Source organism: Epinephelus fuscoguttatus, linkage group LG13 (genome assembly GCF_011397635.1).
Source record: "Epinephelus fuscoguttatus linkage group LG13, E.fuscoguttatus.final_Chr_v1".
NCBI lineage: Eukaryota > Metazoa > Chordata > Actinopteri > Perciformes > Serranidae > Epinephelus > Epinephelus fuscoguttatus.
Window position 1 is genome coordinate 25827669 of NC_064764.1, and position 24518 is coordinate 25852186.

Genomic DNA, 24518 nt, shown 5'->3' on the forward strand with positions numbered 1-24518 from the left:
AGTGGTGCTAGATGTTGCTACAGTCCATCCTTAGGTGGTACATGATAAAAAAAATTCAGTCTGGACACTGCCATCCCTAATAAATAAATAAATAAATAAATAAATAAATAAAAGCTATAGTTACAATATTTTATCATGTCAGGCTCAGAATAATTTCCCCAGAAAGAGAACTGCAATGTCTGTGATTTAACATATTTTAAAATATTCCAACAGTAACTTTTGATATTTGTCTGGCATCACTTTTCTATTAATACTTTATGACTTTGTCACCTTGATTTGTCACATTATAAAGGATGTCCTTTTGCAGCTTCCCATCAGTGAGAGTATAATAATTTTCTCCTATGGTATTGTTCCAATATTAATGAGTCTGTCATGTCTAGAGGCTCTCCAGACATCAGGGATTTGTCTACCAGTTGTCTGTCACAGGTGGTGAAATACTAAAAGCTGAGCACTGTAGGTGGATTATTCATTATGTACCCACATCAGGAGCACCATGTGCGGCACAGCTGTGTAGACCAGCACAAATAGGAGTTCCATTCGAGCCATTCATCATGTCTAACTCTTTCTCAGCTAAATGCATCACCATGTTCACCAGCTGGTCACTAAATCTGTCTGGCTGCTGTTTTGGTAGTGTGCAGTGTGTTCATCGGAGCTTTTTAGCTGTAAACTGCTGTTGTGGGCTTTAAAACCAAAACAACACTTCAAAAGATGCTAAAACGCACCTTCAACGAGTCTGGTCTTCACCCTTTTGTGATATATCAGAATGTATTTATTGATTACATTGTGTATTATTGATGTGACTAGTCAGTTTCACAAGGATTTTTTTCATGGCAGTTTTTCTATAAAATTGTGATGCATGTTGCGATGTATGGATGTTCATAGGCATTTCTGTTGCAATGAAATTGCTGGGGCAAGTGAAAATTGCAAACATAGTTGCAATGCTTTCTTTGATTAGGGGCCTGATATTATGACAATTCAGTGTTTCCCATAGAGTTACAATCTATTTGTGATGGTGTGGGAGCAGCAACAGCTGATCCCTGACAATCAGTTGTTGCCACTGTTTGAGGCAGCACTAAAGGATTGTCTCTGGGAGCCGCTCTCCTCCTGGACTCTCTGCTGTCCAATCCTTACAGCAACATCAAAATCACTCGACTCCGTCGTTGAAACCATTAATAACTGTTGGGTACTGTTAGCCAAGTGTGTTAGTGTGTGTGTGTGTATGGGTGTGTGATTCTGTCCCAGGTGTGGAGCTTACTCTGATAAACGTAAGAGAGAGGGGGAAGGGGGCGCTGAGCGGGTCATTCTGTTGTGCCAACCCACTCAGATGTCATCGATTTCCAGCACTTTGGCGGTGACTTCCAGCATCAGACACAGACAAAAAAAGCCACCTTTCATGTTGGCATGATACGCAGCTGGTCGCCGTTATAATTTAACGGCACCCGGGTGGAAGGGGTGGTGGATGGGTCCAACAACCACTGACTTTCACCCGGGAGGTCGGTGTTTGCTTCCCTAAGATTGTGTTCTTTTTTCCTAAACCCAACATACATCCAGATACATCAACTTTGTTTTCAAAATTCAATCAGGAGAGACTAATTTTTATAGTAAAAGATTAAGGAGGGTGGTGAATCCATAGTTGAATAGAGAACCCCCCTGGGGTCGAGGAAATGAGAAGAAGATGGAGAAGTGCTGATGATCTGGATGAGTAGAGGAATGAGCCTTTGCTGAGCTCGTCCTGGCCTCTGGATATGATGGCTGGAAGTGAACTGGGTGGAGGAGGGCGCGAAGATTCTGCCTAAAATGACAGCTGACAGCAGCAGAGGAGAAAGCAGGATTAAAATTTTGCAGTAGCACCCTGATTGGCTGATAGAGATCGTGGCGAAGTTTGATTGGATAACTAGAAGAGTGAGCACCCATAGTCAGCTGATTGAACTTCCTGATTGAACTTAAGCTGAGCTTCATTTGTCAAATAAATGTAAAGGAGTAAAAAAAAGTTGACACTGGACAAAGTTCACTCTGAATTTTTGTGTAGTAGAAGTATAATACTCAAGTGAGGTATAATTGCCTAGAAACTTTACTTTCTTTACACTACTCTGTCTTGTTGATATAAACGTTCTCAACCCAGATGTGTTTGCCTCTTTAAGAAACATTTACAACTTAATTTACAGCTTCTAGATCATAAGTGCCACCATGCTCAGTAATACCTGTCTGTGTATATCATAACTTTACAGCTTTTAGAAAAGGAAATGTCTGTATGCCAAGCATATTCATTTAAACAGTCTTGTTGAGCACCAGTTTTATGCATCAGTATAAATCTGCCAGTGAGGCTGTAGAACAGAACACGACAGAACAAGAGTGCTCAACTTCATCGAGCAGAAATATTTATTTGTGCCGCACATTGGGTAGTGAGCATGGGTAGAGCATTAGAGAGCCAGGTGATTAATATAAATGCTTCCGCTCTAAACACAGGAGCAGCTACTGGAATTGCTGGCCTGAAGGAACTGGTAAATGTGCTGAGGGAGTTATCAGTGTTTCCCGCACAGCCAGCGAGCACACAGGAAAGCTAATTGGCTTGGCCTAGGTGGGGGCCAGTGTAACATATTTCATTAGGTACAAGAGAGAGAGAGACAGTAATAAAGAAGAGTGTTGGTTCCTCTCTCTAACCAGTCATCTGCCTGCACATTTTCATTATGCTCACGCAGGCAAATGTGCACAAACAAACACAAAATTAAACACTTTTGGTGTCTTCCATTTGCAAGCCTGCTGTGGTTAAGAAAAACTCTGATGTACTGTCAGCAGAACAGTAACCACCATATTAGAGGTAACTGCTTTTTATTTGCATAGGAGTGTGGGAGACAGATGGTGAAGCCTCATGTCAGTAGATGGAAGACTGTATTTGTGTGTGTTTGTGTGTGTGTGTGTGTGTGTGTGTGTGTGTTCCTGAGAGAGATGAGAGCAAGACAGTGAAAGACAGACTTTTGCTGACCAAGCTGAGCCTGAATCCATTGCTAAGTCTGCCAGTTAAACAAACATTTCAGAGTGGCTGGGTGGAGGCAAGAGCATTAAATCAATTAAGTGACATGCCAGCATCCTACTTTATGATCCACATATCTGCCCATATGGATTTAGAGAAACCAAATTCCATTTTTGATGGTCCTCTTTATCTTTATACCAGCTTCTGTGTGGCAGATTTTTGTAGCTTAACCTGAACTGTACGCTGCTTTTTGATAAACACACAGATTATGTGCCCCCGCCAGCTGAGCACAATTCATATATTTACATCCCAGGTGGGTGACTGTAAATCAATATGACTCAGGCTTAGGATGATGTCTAGCAGATGTGACACAGGCGAATGGGAATATATGTTTATTCTTTAATAGGGTTTATGATGTTCAGAGTCAGTGAGGTGTGAAATCTATGATACTGAGGATACTGATCAGCGGGAAAACATGAATCAGCTAAAAGGGCACTAGGAGAGTGCAGACCTCCACCAAGGACAATAGCCCAGTCTTTTATGATATGCAAATCTGCAAGCATAACGACTATGTCTGGATGCATTTCCAAAACTATTAGACTGATCTCAAACTATGGTTGTGCCTTGCTTTGGCCTTTTCATCTCAGCTGGGCATTTCTAAATGAGAAATATATTACATATAAAATATTTGCAAAAACCAGAAAATGCTCCATCATGTACACATGGACAAATATCAAAGACTGGAATGACATCATGAACATTGCAGCGTGTTATTTAAAAAAAAAAAAAAAAAAAAAAAGTTTTCAGTGTTAAATTTGGTGGTAAGGCTCTGTTCTGGGACCTTTCTGCCTTTCCTAGGCCTACGCAGAAAGTCTAAGGTGGACAGAGCACACCTCTCTGCCCTTCCATGTGCAGACAAGGAAAGCCTGAGGCGGAGAGAGCAAACCTCCCTGCCCTTCCATGTACCTACATGGAAAGCCTAAGGCAGGGAGAGCAGCAGCAAAAAACTCCCTGGGTACGGAAGAGAGAATGAGAAATGCATGGGCCTAGGTGAAGTGGGTATTGGTTGGAGAATACTAGAATACTAGTTGAGTCAGGGCCACTTAAATCAAAGAAAACTTCATTTCCATTTGCGGTATTATATTTGGCGGTATGACTCTGTTCTGGGGCCTCCCTGCCTCTCATAGGCGTATGCAGAAAGCTTCTTCCACACACCTATGTCGAAAGCCCAAGGCAGAGAGAGCACACCTCTCTGCCCTTCCACGTGCAGACAAGGAAAGCCTGAGGCAGAGAGCGCAAACCTCCCTGCCCTTCCATGCCCCTACATGGAAAGCCTAAGGCAGGGAGAGCAGCAGCAAATGCCCCCAGGAACAGAACAGAGCAGCATCAATGACAAACAGAAATGCCATTGATGAGTCAGACACAACATGAAAAGGAGGAGCTGGGGTGGAGGTGAGTTGCAAAGTGACTTGCAGAGGAAACAGCAACAGTAGGCAGGCCAGAGCAGTTTAAATAGGGCGCTCTGAATGAGATTTGCCAATTGGTTGCATAGAAAAGAATCATGTGATCTATCAGCTGACTCCCTTCCATCAGTCAGCTGCTCCATCAGTTGATTGGGCTGTTTGAGATCAGCTGATGTAGCTGGGATGTATCTTGTCACAATTGAACTTTACTAACATTTACTGGATTTTAAGATGTTCCACTATGGCCAAATGCGCTATCTGTAAACAGAATTGAAAAACTGAAATGTTTTTTCCTCGGGGTGTGTTACACATTTCCATGAAAGTGCCATGAAAATTGATCCAGTAGTTTTTTCTGTAATCCTGCTGATAAACAAACCAACATAACATCCCCCGCCTAGGAGACTACCTCACCAGGGTGCTGCGTTTTCACTGGGTGAAATCGAGTTGCTACAGGGTGTTAACTGGAGGTCTGTGTCTCCCCCAGTCAGCTACCACCACAAACAGAATCTAATTTTGCGGCAAACACTGAATGTCATCAGATCTGAGTCACGTAGCTGTGCGGCTGGCTTTGCTACAGTCTTGCTGTCTTCTTTGAAAGCTTTCCACTTTTAATTAAGACCGGAAGGAAAGGAAATAGACCAAGAAAAAAGCAAAGAGAGCAAGATGGGAAAAGGTTAAAGATCAAAACGAGATGCCTGAAAGATGACAATGTGCTTTTAAAATACCCCCATAGAAACAGGAATGCAGCAAATAAAAAGACAAGATGGAGATAGCAGTACATTTGGTTGGTATTTTGCAGGAAACAGACCCGCTCTAGATGTCTTGCAGATTCAAGTCTACGTAATTTACCAGTGCCTTTGAGGCACTGTTGCTGTATTATCAGGGGATTAAGAAATGTGTTTGGTTGCACACGCCTCTGCAACTGTATCAATGAAGTGTGGTCTTAGGCATGTGATGTGATTTGTGTCCTGTGGCTGTTGGGTGCCTCTAATCCCCAGGATACAGAAGCAGTGGGTAGCCTGTTAAAAAGTGTTGTGTCTAAGCAGGAGGTGAGGTGAAGATAACAGAGAGAGCCAACAGCATAGACTTTACAGGATATGATATGGTGAACCTAATGGGCACAGAGAGGATTTGGGCTGCAGGCTAAAGTACTTTTTGTAGGTGAAAATGTTTATGTTGGTACCCAAATTGATAAAACAGCAGCTAATTAATAATAATTGGAGTAAGAGTGAAAATCCACATGTGCACACACAAAATGATAATTGAGTTTGTCTAATTGTACTGTTTATACAATTTGTACTTTTATGATGATTGGGCAGGTTCTAGGCTTTGAATTTTTTTGTCAGTCAGACCTGGCAACGCTGGTTGCAACTAATCGGTGGCTTGCCATGCCAGCAGGAACATTTATGGAGCAACAGCTATCAGAAACAGAACAAGCTAAACAGGCTAATTTTGTCTCAGACAGCAGAGACCTAGTTGGACGAAAATAGGCAGCAGTTAGAAGCAATTACATGTGTAAATCTGTTCTAAGTGTGTCTTATTCTGAGAGGTCATCCAAGCAGATGGTGCAAGTTCACTATAGGTGAAATCACAGTGTTCACATAACTTATGGGTAGAAAACCCCTGCATCATGTGCACAAAATAAAGCCACAAAAACCACAAAAACAAAGGCCCATATAGAAAAGTATGCGCCATATTTAGAATATGTTCACTGCTTTCTTTTAGACTGCCATTTCCAGTGGGGAGCTGAAGCTTTTATTTGAAAGCCACCAGACCCCATTGAGAAAAACAGTCATTTTACATCACTGTATACACAGGTGTTGCTGGTCAGCTGCTGCCTTGATTGGTTAGTGTGTAAGGTAAAGCAGACAAAAATATTCCACTTTGTGGGATATTACAAAGTAGTGATCAGGACAGAGTCTTTATGTTTCTGCTATACCTGACAGCAGTAAGTGTGTACCTGTATTGTTTATTAAATTACAGAAGTAGCACTAATGGCTCCAGGCTTTCAGGATCAATGAATCAGTGTGATTATGTTGATAATCATGTAAAACAGGACACTTAACATATGCTCTTCTCCTGCCTTTCTCCATACCAGATGATGACCACACGCTGCGGATCCTGCTCTACTCGCTCATCTTCTTCCTGAGTGTGTTTGGCAACCTGCTGATCATTGTGGTGCTGACAGTCAATAAGCGCATGCGCACCGTGACCAACTCCTTCCTGCTGTCGCTCGCCGTCAGCGACCTGATGATGGCCGTCTTCTGCATGCCCTTCACCCTCATTCCCAGCATCCTCAAGGACTTCATCTTTGGAGCTGCCATGTGCAAGATAGTGTCCTACCTCATGGGTGAGAGAAGGGGGAGTGGCGGGGCAGACTTTCTATCTCTATATTTTCCATCATACTCTACATTCGTACCCACGTCCAAAATGGCTTCCTTGTTCACACATTCACTTTTGCCTGTAGTATAATAGACACTCGGATACAAGGCACTACTTTTTTTTTGTTCCATTGTTGGAATTTTTGAAGAGACTACATAAAGCATACATAAGTGAAGGAGTGATTGGGAAACAGATCTGGGCTCGGTTGATATGGCTAGAATTGTTAAATAGGGATAAACTGCAAAGACTGGTCATATCAAGTACAAATACTTCATTTAGAGCATCAGTTACACATAAAATATATGGAAATAACCAATCGTAAATATGCATTTTCTATACAGGGTTTATTTTACTATGTTTCATATTAATGGTCATCCATTTTTTTTATCTGAAGAATTGGTATGAACAAAGCCACATTTAAAAAAGTAAATAATATCACTAAAAGCTGAGTTTGAAAAAAGAAAAATGTGGGGGCGACCTCTGAATGACCTTGTAGAGTGTGTGCATCATATAGGCTGAGTCCTCTGCAGCAGCCTCATTTTGATTCTGATCCACGGCCCTTTGCTGCATGTCATACCCCCTCTCTTACCCACCTTTCCTGTCTCTCTATAGCTGTCCTATCAATAAAGGCAATGAAAACGCCCCCAGTAAATCTTAAAATGAATAAATGAATTAAAAAGAATTCTGGTAAAAATTGCTTCCTGAAACGCTATAGACGTTTATGGACCAAGCAGTTATGGGGACTTCCTGAGAGGAACTGCCATGAGCTCCCCAGAGAACTACATATGTACATTTAAGAGCCCTTTTTTCTGTTTGCATCTGCAACCAGGCCCGCCATCAGGGGGGTCAAAGGGTACAGATGACCCCAACCCAAGGCCAAGGGGTGGCCTATGAAAAGATCTTTGGTTGACCTTTAACTGGGATCAAGTACAAGAATTTACTTACTGATTTATATCACTCCCAATAGCAGTTATGTGTATTTACATAATAAATAATGGTGCGGTCTATCTGACATCAGTCAGGTGCATGATGTGCAAAACTAACTAAGTGCCACTGATGTAAAAATGTGAGGCACACTGCAACCTGACAAGTCAGAATGCCTCACCAAAATCAGGGACTCCTAAACGAGAAGCCAGGGTACAGAGAGAACAAGAAAACGAAAGGAACAGGGAGAAGAGAGAGACAATCGCCAAATGTCTGGCAAAAAAAAGAGGAAGACTAATAGTAATAATAATAATAATTTTAGTAAGAAAACCTGCTGTAGCAGGCTTAATGTTAAAGCTACAGTGGAGACATGGGTATCATATCGAACTAGAGGATCTAAGGTGGGAACTGCCCATTGGTCCGACAGCCCATTGGTCCAACATCCCATTGGTCCGACATCCCATTGTTCCGACCATATTAAACCCATTGTTCCGAAGTCCATTCCGAAATCATCATGATGCCCTGTGGTTAAGGTCTGGTTAGGTTTAGGCACAAAAACCACTTGGTTAGGGTCAGGAGAAGATCATGGTGTGGGTTAAAATGAAAAAGAAAGTGACAAACACATAAGCTGTGAGCCTGCTCCGCCTCGAGCCTTTCCCAGCTGACCCAGAGCCGGTCGCGGTGCACCATCAAGGCAGAAATACACCCGCCGGGAGCCATTCAGCACCACGGACCGTCGGACTAATGGGCTGTCAGACCAATGACATGGACCCATCTAAGGTATCCATTGATACCAACTGTGTTATGCTGTCATGTTGTAAAGGGGGCCAAATAATTACCCATAGTTGCACTAAATTTTTGTGAGAGAAAAAGGAACATTACCTGTTATAACAAAATGGTGTGTTTAAATATTTCTGGGCCCCAAAACAGTCTTGGAATTGCATAAATTGGGGATGACTGGACAACAGAGAGTTGACAGCTATATACGGTACATTATTTCAGTTCTTCAAGATTGAATGAACCCCCTCTACTGATATTTCTTAATGGCTGGCCTGTTTGCAACACCAGTGTAAGCTGGCCAGTGGTTGGTATAGCAACGTCACATTCACTTTGATAAGTCAAAATCACATGTGCACATATATGCTCAGTAAAATAGTGACTTTTCTGTCAGTCCATTTTACCTGTGTTTTCTTCCCCTTTTTTGTTATGAGCTGTTCATTGTGTTTTGTACTGTCTGTTGTTTACACAGCTAACTGTTTTCTTCAAAAGGGCATTGGCTGGTAGTGTATTTGCTGTGTTTGACCACTCACCATACACTTACGTCCTTCATGGTTCCTCTTGTGCTTGGAGAGTATCTACTCTGAAATAGGAGCTTTAAAAGTCCCTCAAAATGGCATTCTAAGAACTACGATTGTACCGAGTTCTTGCAGTGTGGATGCAACAGAAGAGGGTTTATCGAACTATGAGAAAGTTTCTCTGCCCCTAAAATGTTTGCTTTAATTATACTGTCTTAATGCAGGACCCTTTAAGCTTCATATGTACTGATGTTCTCAAATTCATTCATTCATTTAACTTTTAATATAAATCATGTGACAGGGGCATTTCAGTAAATTAGAAGAGTTATTTAACTTGCAGGTAATGCAGTGATTTTAGAAAAGCAGCCTTGAAAAAATCCGTATTTGTTACGGTGAATACAGTCCCAACAAGGGAACAGTGGGAGCAGCAGCATCCATCTCTATTGTTAGTATTATTGGATTAAACTAACAAATGTCTAAGGTTGTTGCACTATTTATTGTGGGTCAACTAGGACATCTAAAGAGAATAAATACAACTGTTTCACTGCAGTTTTTATATGATAAGATTTAGGGGTATTAGTGGTAAGGGTAAGGGTTGGCATTAAAAACCTTTTTAACAGAGCAGGGTTGTACAGTATATTCTGTACAGTGTAAGATTATAGTGTTTTTTTTCTGTAACCCTTTTTCAGTGGATTTTGCTGTGAAATGCTTTTTTATATCTAACCTAATTTTAGGCGGCCCAGGCATACTTCAGTGCTTTGGGGTGAACACTTGCAGACAGGAGGTCACTCGCCTTTTGATGGAGGTTAGAAGTACATCTACCACTGGGACTTTTAGTAGAGATATGGAAAGATGTGTTTGCAATAGATTTCAGAAGAAATGTTAGTTTAGAATCAGTGCCAAGACTTTAAAAGAGGGAAAAAAAGAAGAAAGAAAATTAATTTAAAAATGTACTATCAAGGAGAATTACTCAGTCAAATGTTTCAGCTAATGCCTGCTGTGGCATGGAGATCCATTACATTCATCAAATAAAGTCCAGAGACTTTTTTCATATTTAGGATTTCCATATCTCCTACAGTGACTCACCATTTTGTAAGACTGAGAATCCACTATTACTTCTTGAATGAAACCTCTTCATGAATATTCATATCCATATGTCTTACATAACACACATCCACACAAGATGCCATGCAGCTAACAGGTTTATATCATTGTTCGTGAAAAGTCTTTGGGTTTTGGTGTGTTAGTTGGACAGAACAAGCACATTTGAAGCCGCTTACTTGGATTCTGGGAAACAGTTTTTAACATTTTTGACAGAGTAAAATACACCCACTTTATTAGGTACACCTTGCTAGTATCGGGTTGGACCCCATTTGCCTTAAGAACTGCCTTAACTCTTTGTGGCATAGATTCAACAAGATGCTGGAAACATACCTCACAGACACTGGTCCATATTGACACGATAACATCAGATAGCTGCAGATTTGTCGGCTGCACATCCATGATGTGACTGTGGAGGCCATTGGAGTACAGTGAACTCATTGTCTTATTCAAGAAACCAGTTTGAGATGATCTGAGCTTTGTGACATGGTGCGTTATCTTGCTGGAAGTAGCCATCAGAAGATGGGTACACTGTGGTCATAAAGGGATGGACACGGTCAGCAACAATACTCAGGTAGACTGTAGTGTTTAAACCATGCTCAGTTGGTACTAAGGGGCCCAAAGTGTGCCAAGAAAATATCCCCCACACCATTACACCACCACCACCAGCCTGAACCCTTGATACAAGGCAGGATGGATCCATGCTTTCATGTTGTTTACACCAAATTCTGACCCTACCATCTGAATGTGGCAGCAGAAATCCAGACTCATCAGACCAGGCAACGTGTTTCCAATCTTCTATTGTCCAGTTTTGGTGAGCCTGTGTGAATTGTAGCCTCAGTTTCCTGTTGTTAGCTGACAGGAGTGGCACCTGGTGTGGTCTTCTGCTGCTGTAGCCCATCTGCTTCAAGGTTGGACGTGTTGTTGGTTCAGAGATGGTCTTCTGCAGACCTTGGTTGTAACCAGTGCCTATTTGAGTTACTGTTGCCTTTCTATCATCTTGAACCAGTCTGGCCATTCTCCTCTGACCTCTGGCATCAACAAGGCATTTTCCCATACTTTTTGGGACCATCCTCTGTAAACCCTAGAGATGGTTGTGTGTGAAAATCCCAGTAGATTAGCAGTTTCTGACAGACCAGTCCGTCGGGCACCAACAACCATGGCAATGGTTTGAATTTCAGCAGGTCGTCTTTATGCCTAAATACATTGAGTTGCTGCCATGTGATTGGCTGATTAACTATTTGCATAATGAGCAGTTATACAGGTGTTCCTAATAAAGTGGCAGATGAGTGTATGTATCCTATTCAATCAGCTGAAAAACAACCAACAAATTAATGATCACAAAAACTGTCAGTTGCAGCCCTACATATCTGTTTCATGTCTTGCAGCAATCATGGCTCGATAAGAACCATTTTCTAAGCAGCACCTCATTATAGTCAGTCTTTGTAATTGTTGAGGTGGATACAACAAAGAAACTGCTGTCTTTTGATGTACAGACATTTTTCCACAGCGGGGAAAGACAAAACTTCCTGACACACAAAGACATCAAATATCTTTCTCAATTTTTGGTGATACAGTACGGCACTTCAAAGTAAAATTGTTCAAAATGGCAGTTAATGTTACTTTTTTACTGTCATCTTCTTTCAGAACAAACTATACCACAATAGCTTGCCTGCAGATCTGACAAAACTGAATCACTGCCTACATCTTCATTTTTTTGTGTGTGATTTAAATAGAAAGAAAATTACATTTCAGTCTGATTATTAGGATAATCCTATGTTGCCTTGAAAAGACTGGCATTCAATAGAAAATTAAAAGGGGGCGACACAGCAGCCTCATTGTTTTACCACTGAAATAAAACTCAATTCAAATGCGGCCCTCTTATTGATTTTCTTTACTTGTGAACCTAAACTGCAACAACCAGGGAAACAAGCAGCACTCAAGAAGTTAACACGTTCTCTGACCTCCTGACCACCACTTTACAAAAGGTATAGATTACCATTGAACAGTATCACAGATCATTAGCTTCCCAATTTGTAGGAGGTTCATTGGTCAGTTTTAGGTTAATTTGCCTGGTTTACATCAAGGGAAAATCCATGCCTCTAGGTAATGAGTTCTCTCTCATCTACATTATCTGTCAACAAAAGGCTTAAGATTCTTCCTTGTCTTGCCAGGACTAGCTTTGTTGCCTCCAGTTTCCAGTCTTGTAAATGGAAGGTGAAGACAAAACTGTATAAGGTGTTGAATTTCTATGATAGACCTATTGAATAAATTAAAAAAACAACAACATTTAGCTAACAAAATAAAGCGCATTAACATGTCAACATAGCCTACAATAAATCAAATGCAGTATGCCAAAAATACCAGGATGTTCTACTATATCTGGTCCGATTTTGCAGTATGCAAGCCAGCATGCTATTCTGGCTATTCTGACCCACAATCCTCTGCACAGCTGACGATGCGTCGCATCGAGTAAGCTGCAAACGTACGACAGCTCGACAGCTCAATGACAACTGATTGACAGCTGTCAGAAGTTACAGTGATGGATGACAGTGCATTTAAAGCTACTCTTACCTTTCTTGCATTTCACACAGCGCTTGTGATTTGAACATCCACAACTCCCGCCTCCCTCCAAAGGCCTACACCCCCTTCAGACAGTCAAATGCAACCCTGGAGTTTTAAAACTCAACCGGAGTCAGTGATGACTGCTAACATTAGATAGTAGCGTTAACGTTACTAGTAAGTGGAAATACACAAGGAAGATAACGGTAATGTTTCAGAGGCTACGCTACAGTAGGCTAATGTTAGCTGTTAGCAACTGGATGCTGTGTTGTCATATATAACGTTCTAGCCTATGTTACATTAGAGGCAAACTAAAAATACCTGTCCAGGAGAAACTCTGTTACCACCTTGTCCCTTTTTAGCTCAGGATGAAGCTGCATTACACAAGCGGTTACGTCAGTCGGAGGCCTCTACGTGGGAAAGACAGACAGGACGCTCGGCCAATCATTGCATTCGATCCGAACAATAAGTAAGGGATAATGTATAGCCTAATGAGCCGGTGAATACTGGGAAAATAACTCCCGACAGGGGAATAGAACAGAATAGAATAGGTTTCATTCCCCTGAAGAGAGTTATTTTCCCAGTATTCACCGGCTCATTATACATTATCCCGCTTATTACACGGCTAATTATCAGTTAAATAAATAATGTTGTCTGCCTCTGCGAAGTGCATTAAAACCGACTGGATTCGACAAATTTTGGTGAAAGTTTTGTACTCATCCAGGCTTAGTGGACTGAACCGAGGCATAAAACTCGCGTAAAATGTCATTAAGCATGACTGCCGAGTGTGTATTCAAATCCGTCTTCTTTTGTTTTTCGACAGCTGCAGTGTTGCAGGGCAGCATCCCTAGCAATGCTGGGCTACATAGCAACTGTGTGTAATGACCGTTGCTACTAGCAGTGGTCATTACACAGTAATATCAGACCGCAGAATGCCGCTACTGACCAATCAGAATACAGCATTTAATAGAGCCGTGTAATAAAAGGACGTAACTGTGAAAATAACAGTGATAGAGAACTGCGCAAATATAATATATTAGAATCCACAGTCTATTTGTGTGCATACTGCATACTTAAAAAAAGGTATGCAATGCGGAACGCACCCTAAATTTTCCTTTTCTATAGACAACACCTTGCAGCCTGTGCATATAACAGCTGCTTCCTCAGCGTCTAAATTAGCAAAGAAAGAGGACAAAACTCAGACAGTTAAACAGAAAATGACAGACAATAAATAAAAAAGTACTGTGGACACTGCGACGGTTGCATCAAACAATATTAAAATTAAATACTCTAACGTTTCTTGCAGGATTAACAGCAGAATAAAACATCATCAAGGCACACAAGGCAGACATGTATAAACAAAAATATTAGACTAGACAAACTAAACAGTCTGACACTTTTACAGAAGTAACAGCAGAATAAAACATCACAAAGGCAGACAATATTATAATGTCCACAGCAGCAGTTAGTTATCATCTGATTGGTAGTGTGCCTCCTGGCCACAGGCAAATGCATGCATTCAATTAAGGTGGACCTACATTACTACAATTCAATTACAAGAGGTAAATGAGAAATAGCATTATGTAATTTGTGTAATTTATGGCTTTATTATTGTTGTTCAAAGTAACACATGGCTCATCTGTCAAAGTAAATGCTTTAATCCTTCTGTACGTGTCTACACACAAAATGCATCCCCTCTCTGTAATGCACAAATTATGCCCTGCTATCAGGTATTATAATTTGTATGTACTTCACATTATGCCCAATTTCCATGGTGAATATAAAGTCTCTTCTTTCCTAGCAAAAATTATAGTGGGATAGAAATTCTTTCAGACTACATTTTTAACCTGCTTCAAAATGTATTCCATCTCCGTCATGGTCAGATGAAGCCCTGCTATCAAGGTGTTTGTATAAATGTTGTATACATTTGAGAACATGCCTGATAGTCTTGGTGAATATGGAGAAGTTTCTTAGTTACAGGGGGATACACATGCTTTCAGATGGCGCTTTAAGTCTGCCACAAAATGGATCCCCACTCCATAGTGCAGTATTTATCTTGTATGCACTTCACATCATGCCTAATATCCTTGGTGAATATGGAGACGTTTCTTCTTTCTAAGAAAATCTTATAAGGGAATACAACTTCTTTCAGACTGCATTTTTTGGTCTGGCATAAATGCACAATATCCGCCCTGCTATCAAGTATTTTAGTTTGGATGCACTTCTCATCTGGCCTCATGATTGCTTTGGTTTTTCAGTAGACTTCCTCATTTTAGTGCAATGAATAATACAAAGTTTGATAACACGTACAGAATAATAAAAGCATTTATTTTGCTTGATACATGAGTCATGTGACACTTTGCAAAACCCTGTTGATAAAAACAACAACACTTGTCTCTGCTGTCTGCTTCTACACTCCACTGTGAGGAGGAATAAAAGGTAATATGAAAATGAAGAGTGCATGAAAATGGAGGAGTAAATTTAAAAAAGGAGTGATTAAGTTAGAGAGATTAACAGCAACATTATTATGATAATGTGAAAGTTAGAGATTGCTCTTTGATTCAGAGGGATCTGCTCTGAAGCTGCCCTTATTGGTACAGAATACCTCTTTCGACAGTCATGGGCTGGCTTGGCTTGGCTGTCCCTCTCACACTAACACACACACACTCACACACACACACACAGTCTGTATTCTTGCTGAGGACTTGGATAACGAAGGTAAAGAGTAATTTCCCGTCTTGCCCTGTCAGGAGGGAGATGGCCGATAACATCAGTGGACTAGGCCAACATGATTCCTTCTACCGGAGCTCAGATAACCGTCCCCACCTCCCATCTCGCGCTATATTCATTTGCAAGCACATCTTCACAGGCCGCCGCATTTTGTTCTCAGTTATGATTGCAGATATTACGTGAACATCAACAAACATGTTTTTGTTACTTTTTTTTATTACTGGTCCAAGGCTCTATACTGAGCGCAGAGCGGCAATAACTTTTCATTCATCAAAAAGAAAAGATAGCCAGTGTGTTTACTTGCTCTTTAAATAATCTGTTTTGTTTCCCTGCAGGAATATCAGTGAGCATCTCCACATTTAGCCTGGTTGCCATAGCGATCGAGCGCTACAGCGCCATCTGTAATCCCCTGAAGTCACGGGTGTGGCAGACCCGATCCCATGCCTATCGGGTGATTGCTGCGACGTGGGTGCTGGCCTTCATCATCATGATCCCCTATCCAATCATCAGTCACCTGGAGTCTTTTCAGCGTCCTGACAACACCACTGCCCACCAGTGTCGCCACAAGTGGCCCGTCGCAACGGCAGAGCAGGCGTGGTGAGTGTTTGTTGGTCCCAATTATTTAAAGGTAAACTATGCAGGAACTGTCTGTTTCTGTGTGCCCCCTCCTTGCTACACTACTTGTACACACACTGCAAACTACTGTACTATTGAAGAATGTCACATTTTTGTAACAGAAAAGCCGATACCTTAGCAAGCTAACTATCACCAGTACCTCCCTGTCCAACAGAAAACAGGCCAACTCTGTGCTGTTCTTCATCCCTTTCCACCCCAGAGTCACTTTTGTTTGGGAACAAGCTCTGTCCGGTTGGCATTTCGCCATATTTGTGCTGTTCTGCACTGCATCTGCCATTTTTGTAGCCTCTTCCTCTTGAATGCCTGTTGTCAGAGGTCAGGGGTCTCTGCAGATACACCGCCACACATCTCGAGTGGATTACATTTTATGATTGAGAGGGATTCCTGATGTATGAAACTATACATAGTGTTAAAGAAAATCCTGCATAGTATAGGCTACCTTTAGCACAATTTGGGTCTACGTTTCTCAGTATAATCAGTAAATGTTGCAGCAATTTCTTTTTCTCATTATAAAAGGAAGTGAAAAAGAAGAATTTCTATGAAACTGTTGCTGAACAGCAGCTGCTGTGGCCACAAGTGGTGATTACAGGATAATAACACATTCAGTTTCAGTATTTCCCAAGGCTGTCTTGAGTCAGTTGATTTAAAGACCCCGGTTCCACCAGGATTATGTAAATTAATGCCAATCCCTTGTGAATTCTACATGATCTTACAATTTTGTTCAATTACCACATCTTTACTGCAAATTTGACTATTTTAAGCGATTAAAATCTAATTTCATTGCAGAGCTGCATGCAGCGTATTGATTCGCTCAGAGAATCTCCCTCTCTGTTTATCCAACACATTCCCACTCTGACCTCGTCATATATCAGTGTTTGGTCATGGAGTTTCACGTGGAGATCTGGCGTGCAAGGTACCCAGGGTGCGTTGGCAGTTGACGTTCTGGGACGCCGTGTCAACTTCAGCTCTCTTACATGCATTATCTGTTTTCAAAATACACTTCTGTTTTAACAGGAAATTTACAGTTTGCCTACAGCCTCTTTCAAAATAAACGCACTGCATCGGTACAACGCTGCGAATTGATGTTTTTGTCATTTAACGCATGGGGTTGGGTTAAGAACAAAAAGAACAGGGTTTGACTTTACATTCAAATGGGAAGTGAACACCGGTTTCCGGGTGAACGTTGGTGGCTGTTGGACTCATCCAGTACCCCTCCCACCCACCCTACTTAGACTTTTCGCCCCCCTTAACCTTCGCTGTTGTCCCACTGTGTCAGGGGCGATTAAACAATACCAGTGACAGGCTGCATATCATGCCAGCATGAAAGAACGGCTGGTTTCCAAGAGCTTCAGAGGGAGACCAGGTGGCTTTATCATGAGATTACTTCAGTGGGGCTGGGGCTCTGTGCCTGGGACAGAGTCGCAGACACAGTAACAGGGCTAACTGTTAGCATCACATTAACACTGCCCAACAGTAATTAACAAGTCGAGCTGTTTTGGTGTCTGTGTTAGAATAACAGCTTGGTGTTGGATGCTAACACCTACTTTAGGGCTTCTGCCTTGCGGCAAAAATGATGACTAGGAATGAGATCAGCTGTGATGTATAAACTCGTTCTGGGCAGAGAGAGTCAGGAGGAGAGCTTCTCGCGAAACCAGTCTGTCAGTGTTGCGTTGAACGGCATCAACAGCATCATGCTTGCCCCAACATGCATCGCAATTTACTTTTAGAAAAGCTGCCATGAACTCAGACGAAATCCCTACAGTACATATCACATTTATCTGACGTGCTTAAATGTAGCGCAACAGGAGCACAAGTACAAAAGACCTGTAAAGTCAGTAAATACACTCATTAATGTCAGTCACACAGTATCCATCTGAGGTTTGCTTTCATCAGCATTAGCCATCATTTGCTACAGGTTATATCAGACCAAATAAAGCTATAAAGCAACAAAGACCTTGTGAAGATTTGACAAACGGTACATTTTATTACACAGCTTCAGTCATTTTTTCCTCTAAAACTTGCATCGTCTCATTTAATATTTATATCATATTCATCTTTTTTAGTTTTAACAAGGAAGTACTTCTAATATATCCTGATTTTATATCAAAGTGATGAGAAGAAAAAGATGCATTGAGAAAACACAGTAGTCCATACATATAAATTAAAGATGGCTCATTTGGACAATGTAATTTAGTTTTATCTTTGGCTTTCAAGTAAGATATGGTGTGATTTGCATAACAGAGGATAGAATATCTTATGTATGCATACACTACATTAAAAATTTAGATGTCTGGGGCTACACAGAGGGGAAAAATTAGTCTATGGTTGAATCATTTGTCATCGATCCACTGGGAGGACAAATACAGCCGCATGTATAGACAGTCCTACTCACAGATTAAGGTAGACGCAATTGATTATGAAGAGGAGAAGTGGAGAAATAGTTTTGGTTAATGCTAACGTCAAGGTGCACATCTCACTGACAGATTAAAAAGCACAAAATCAATACAAGAACAAACAGAGGTCAGTGAGAACGTCCAAACCAGTGAGGTTTCCTCAGTGTCCGTACACCACTGTGTCTTTTCTTTGGGCCTAAAGTGGATCTTTTTCTTGTCATTACATCTGTGTTTCCTTTTATAATGACACACCAATGAATCTTCTCATAACAAGAAAAGGGTCAGTTCAAACAAGTTCACCGAAAAGTTGGATACTTGGTCATTTTCTTCACAGAGAAGTTTGGTGTGTTGTAAATCTGACTGGAGATATTTTCTGTTTCCCTGAGCATTGCCAGTTACATTCCCAGAGTAACACAACAGCACATAAAATGCAATTTAACATAAAATTTAGACTCCGATCATCCATCTTCCTCGCCATCTGGACAATGTGCTGTTTTGTATCAAATAAACTTCAGATGACCTGCGTCTGGGACGAATGTGTGTGTGTGTGTGTGTGTGTGTGTGTGTGTGTGTGTGTGTGTGTACTTTCAGCAAGGCACGCTACACTGAAGCATCTCATTTGCCTCCATGTTTGAACCTGGAGCCTGTTTGCAGCAGCTCTCACTATCTGTCTTTTGGGTGTTTTTTGTGGAGACATTAGTGCAGATGAAGAGAACAGACGGATGTGTTCTTTGTTTTTGTTTTGGACCAAGAAGGAACAGGCTTTGGGGTAATTTCAGTCATCTCAGTGAAGATCTGTGTATATGTGTGTACAGCTGAAAATTATGTTTTTGTACGTGTGTGTATTTTAGTACTTTTGTGTTTGATTCTATGTCTTTATCTGACTGCAGGCTTCCTTATGGGTGTGTGAATCTGTGCATTGGTGCGAGAACCAGTTTGTGTCTCTGGTGTAGTATATACACATATTATGATTACTATACAATTCTGATGCACTGAGAAAATCATACTTGAGAAAGAGAGAAAAAGAGTAGTCTTTCAACATTCATGGTTGTGAAGGTATTCCCAAAATCTGTGAAGACTTACCATCTGGATGAAAGAAAGCTTTGTCTGCTGCATAATTAAAAAGAGAAACAGAGATAAAAGTCCCTATCCAGGTTGTAGTTTGTGGTCGACGTCTTAGCACGAGTGAAAAATACAAAATTATTTCACACAATGCTATAAAAATATAAATGTATTATTTGTATGGAAATAAAAAAACATATCTCATTCCTTGCTACCATTTTTGTTATTAATTAGGAAGGACTAGCCACTTGGGAAACCTGCCTAAAACCTCTTTTTATCATGCAAAAGATGGGGTGTTCTTTTCATCAGGACAGTTTAACTAGTGTCTGAGGATTTTGGAAATATCCTCAGAACAACAGTAAATTTTGCTGAACAACATTCTGCAGGTTTTTATTTTTCCGAGAAAGAAAAAGGTAATAGCAATACATTACTACTGGACATGAGAGACACAAACTGGGGCTACATACGTGCCTGAATGTATGGATATTGGGATTTTTATCTCTCTCGTGTGTCTCTTGCAGGTACATTATGCTGCTGCTCGTGCTGTTCGCCATCCCAGGCTTGGTGATGATTGTAGCCTATGGACTGATCTCCAGGGAACTTTACAGAGGCATCCAGTTTGAGATGGGCCACAAAAAAGACTCTACTGGTGAGGCCATTTGTACTACATGCAGGAAACATAAAGAACACAGTAGATAGAGCTTTAATTAGTGTTCCAGAGGACAATTTGGCTCACAGACAGCAGTCGATGAATAATAAAATATGCAAAAAGACAGCTAAGTACATGCTAGGATTCCAGAGGCATGACCTTAGACAGATGCTTAATTTAGATTTATGCCAGTGAATTTACATGCATACATTTTCGTTTTTCCAGAAGGTTGTTACCTAACTTACAAAAAAAGTGTCATGTTTGAAGTTTAAAACACTCCATTGTATTCTCACTTATTTTATCTTTCATAAAAATTAAAACAGCACAAATCTTACATTTTTCCTGATACTTACTTATTTAAAATTAAAAAAAAATAATCTTAAAATAAATGCAGCTATCAGAATCAGAATCGGCTTTATTTATTTAGCTATTTTATTGATGTACCAGAATTGACATATCTATCTATCTATCTATCTATCTATCTATCTATATATATATATATATATATATATACACACAATATACAATATACAACGATACAGTGTTGTTTGTTTGTCCTGCACCTCTGTGACTGTTAGGAGTTCATCAGAGCGACAGCCTGGGGGAAGGAACTGTCTTTGTGACTGGTGGTTTTGGCAAACAGTGCTCTGTGGCGCCTACTTTAGGGGAGGAGTTAAACAGATTGTGTTTGGGGTTTGAGGAGTCTACATTGATGTTTCCTGCCCGTTTCCTGACCCTTGACCTGTACAGGTCCTCGATGGAGGGAAGATCAGTACCAATAATCCTCTCTGCACATCTGATTGTCCTTTTCAGTCTGTTACTGTCCAGTTTGGTGGCAGATCCAAACCAGATGGTGATGGATGTGCAGAGAACAGACTGGATTATGGCTGTGTGGAACACGATCAGCAGTTCCTGAGGCAAGTTGAGCTTCCTGAGTTGTCGCAGGAAGTACAGCCTCTGTTGGGCCTTTTTCCGGTATCGAGAAACCTGAAGGTGTCCACAGTAGACACTGTGCATCATCAATGTTACCTTGAATAGGGATGAATAAATTCAATAGTGCAGCTCCTCCAGACTCTACAAATGTTGAACGATGGTAAAGTTATGTTGTGGGGGTTCTGACACAAACAATTTATGCAATTGAATTTTAACGATTTTGTTTAATTTACAGCCACAACAGTAGCAATGGAGGAGGCTACACTGGAGCCTTTGTCCTAAGCCCAGTCACAGTACATGCACACAGCACACTGACATGCCAGGCCCCAAAGGAACAGCGCCACACTTTGGAGCCAGTGGTATTACAACTTCTGTCACATCACGTGACTTAGAATGGGAAAGGGACATCTGTAAATTTGCAGATATCTATTTTTATTTTTAGGTACATTGACTTTCCAGTATGAGCACTTAAATAGCTCATTTTAAATCATCAAGTCCTTGTTGTAACATTCACTAACAGCAGAATCCACGGTTATTTTCCTACTGTCATTCATGTGAGTGAGCCTGACATCGTGGTTTGGAGCCAGAGTTAAAGGACACAGTAGTGCGCTTGCTCTATGGGCCCTGTAATGAGGAGGATCTTGATGAACTTATGTCTGGAAGTCAAACTTTCTTCACTTCAGGCACCACTGAGCAACTTGGAATGAACAAGGCCCTGCCTCCAATGCTGTACCCGAACTTTGGTCTTTCTGGGCCCCATGGCATCACGTGACAACACCCAGAAGTTGTAATTATGCTGTTTGGCCACCCATATCACATTGGCTTCAAAGCCTGGCGCTGTCTCTGTGTGCTTGACTCTGAATAACAAGCACACAGAGAGGGCCAGACGGCTGGTAAAAATGTTACGGATCGTTTGACGGCCCATCAGCCCACTGATGCTGAGGCCAACAAATATTGTCCCAGCATGCAACATGGCCAGTACACCAATGGATCCTAGTACAAGTAAGAAGTGACTCAATAAAAAAGAAGTATAAGACATATGAACATTTTAACTTATGAGCTGAGAAAATAAGATGTGAACTTAACTGTACCTATGAATACTATTACATTTGATTATTCTATGCCTTTATGCATATCCAGAGGGGAGTTTAGTCGTGCATGCAGAGTAACAAATAAAAGAGTAGCAAATCAGACATGTTATAGCAGACAACATACTGTATGAAAGATACTGCCACAACAGCAGCAGTACGACTAACACACATACTAACACATGTTCCAAGAGGGCATTAACGTTGCTCAGCAGCCTGTCACTAATTAAAAGAAGTCATTTGATTGTTGAGTCAAACTGTGTCTCTCGATAAATGTCATGGCGCTATCAGGGACCTACCAACCTGACTTTAATGTTAGCATTTACATGTTTTTTTTCTAATTCATGTGAATGATGAGGAATTTAATTTTTAATCACCACGGTTTCATTAGCAACACAATCACTGTAATGTGTGCGGGTTAAGTGGAACATAACCTTTTGTGGTCCTGTGAGTGTGTGTCTGGGATGATAGCAGTGTTGAGTGTATTTGCAGGGGCTTCCATTAGAGGATGGAATTGGCTGGCAGCTGCGGGCCTGGACATCACCATCTGCTTGGTCTCAGAGAGATAGAGGATGTCAAAAATAAAAACAAAGTTTGAGAGACAAAGAGCATGTGGTTAAAAAAACAGGGATAAAGGGCAAAGAACTTCTAAAATAACCGTTTGGAAAATGTGTTTGATTTAATAATCCAGAAGTGGTTAACTACTTTATCAGTTCCTGTTTGTATTTGCTTGCTCCAGGGCTCTTATTATTGTGTTCAGTGTACTTAGTCCTTTGAAGAGGGAAAGATGGACTATTAAGTTTTGTCAATAGATTGCAATATCCCCTGATGGATGATTACTGTGGCTCAGCAAGAATTGTTAGTCATTCTTCTTTCCATTAAGGTGAGCTGCTGCTCTTTAAAGAGCTATGATTCACTCCAGAGAAACCTCATAGATGGGTGCATGTAATACCGCAGAGCTGTGGTGCTTTGGCTCAGTTGTTGATTTACCTGGTTATTTTTTTAAATCTTTTTTTAAGCCAGTGGCAAAATATCAGTCAAATAAATCAAACTACAAGAAGTGAATTTCATAGGACAAAAATAGGAGCCAGTGAGTCAGGCAGGCACTGAAGTCATTTCATAGTCACGTGTTCCACATGCAGTACTGTACCATCCAGTCATACATGTCCAGTCTTATCTCTAACACTAAGCTTTTCACATAAACATTCTGCATTCAGTCTATCTGTATGCACAAACACAGACCTTTAGATCCTTTTTGCTACAAAACTGCCTGCCAGTTGTACTTTATGTGAATGTTTCTGTCAGGCGAATTGGTGCCAGGCAATAGGGAAGGGCACACAAACCAGGTTGACAAGAACAGTTCAGTAATTTATTGAAGAAGTGAAGATACATAAACCTACAGGCAGGCAGGTACAGGTTTGTTGGCCCAGGCACGAAGCAACATTGACAATCTTCCATGGAATGAGTGGAGAAGGGCCAGTTGTATTCTGCTAGGCTGGGCGGGGAGGGTCAGGTGAAGGGATCTTTCCCAGATACTGGGGTTACTGCGGGAAAGGACAGAGTGGTTGGATCTGGGAGTGTGAGACTGAGCCAGGTGGAAATGTCTGAGGACATCTGGTAGACAGGTGGAGAATGGCAAGTCTGGATAGTTCGATGAAATGCATGCGCCTGGGGGATGTGGGGAGTGGCTGGGGAATACTAATTCAGTCAGGACCACTTTAGTTAAAGAAAACTTTACTGTCATTTGCAGTATTATATTTGGCTGTACAGTACAGTATATAGAAAGCCTCTTCCACATGTGTGTGGAAAGCCTCAAGGCAGAAAGAGCACACTTCTCTGCCCTTCCATGCGCCTACATGGAAAGCCTAAGGCAGGGAGGCAGCAAAGACCCCCTGGGATCAGGCAACATCAATGACAAGCAGAAATGACATTAATAAGTCCGATACAACATGAAAAGGAGGAGCTGGGGTGGAGGCAGGTTGCAAAGCAGCTTGAAGAGGAAGCAGCAACAGTAGGCAGGCCAGAGTGTTTAAGTAGGGCGCCCTGAATGAGATTCGCCCAATTGGTTGCATAAAGATTCGCTGATGTAGCTAGGATGTTAGCTGAGCTTGATATTGTGTCCTACCTGAACTAACATTTAATGTTTAATTATTAATACATACTTCTTTAGTATAAGTAGTACCAGTTGTACTAGGCTATCCTCTTCAAATACTGATTAATTCTGCAGTTTAAACATGAACAGTTCTTGTTGTCTTTTAAGATTTTCATGTGATTTGTGTGTTCAATCTTATCCTGAATACTAAAGCACAAAAAATATTTTGTGTCTGCA

At 41.1% G+C, this 24518-nt stretch overlaps 1 protein-coding gene across 1 annotated transcript in view; it reads left to right on the forward strand.

The window, feature by feature from the left end:
• Positions 1–24518, forward strand: part of LOC125900172 (cholecystokinin receptor) — a 39929-nt gene that overhangs the window by 7654 nt on the left and 7757 nt on the right. Inside the window, exons 2-4 of the mRNA XM_049595058.1 lie at positions 6533–6784; positions 15764–16025; positions 20041–20168. Of these exons, the coding sequence (XP_049451015.1) occupies positions 6533–6784; positions 15764–16025; positions 20041–20168 (642 nt within the window). The remainder of the gene's footprint in view (positions 1–6532; positions 6785–15763; positions 16026–20040; positions 20169–24518) is intronic.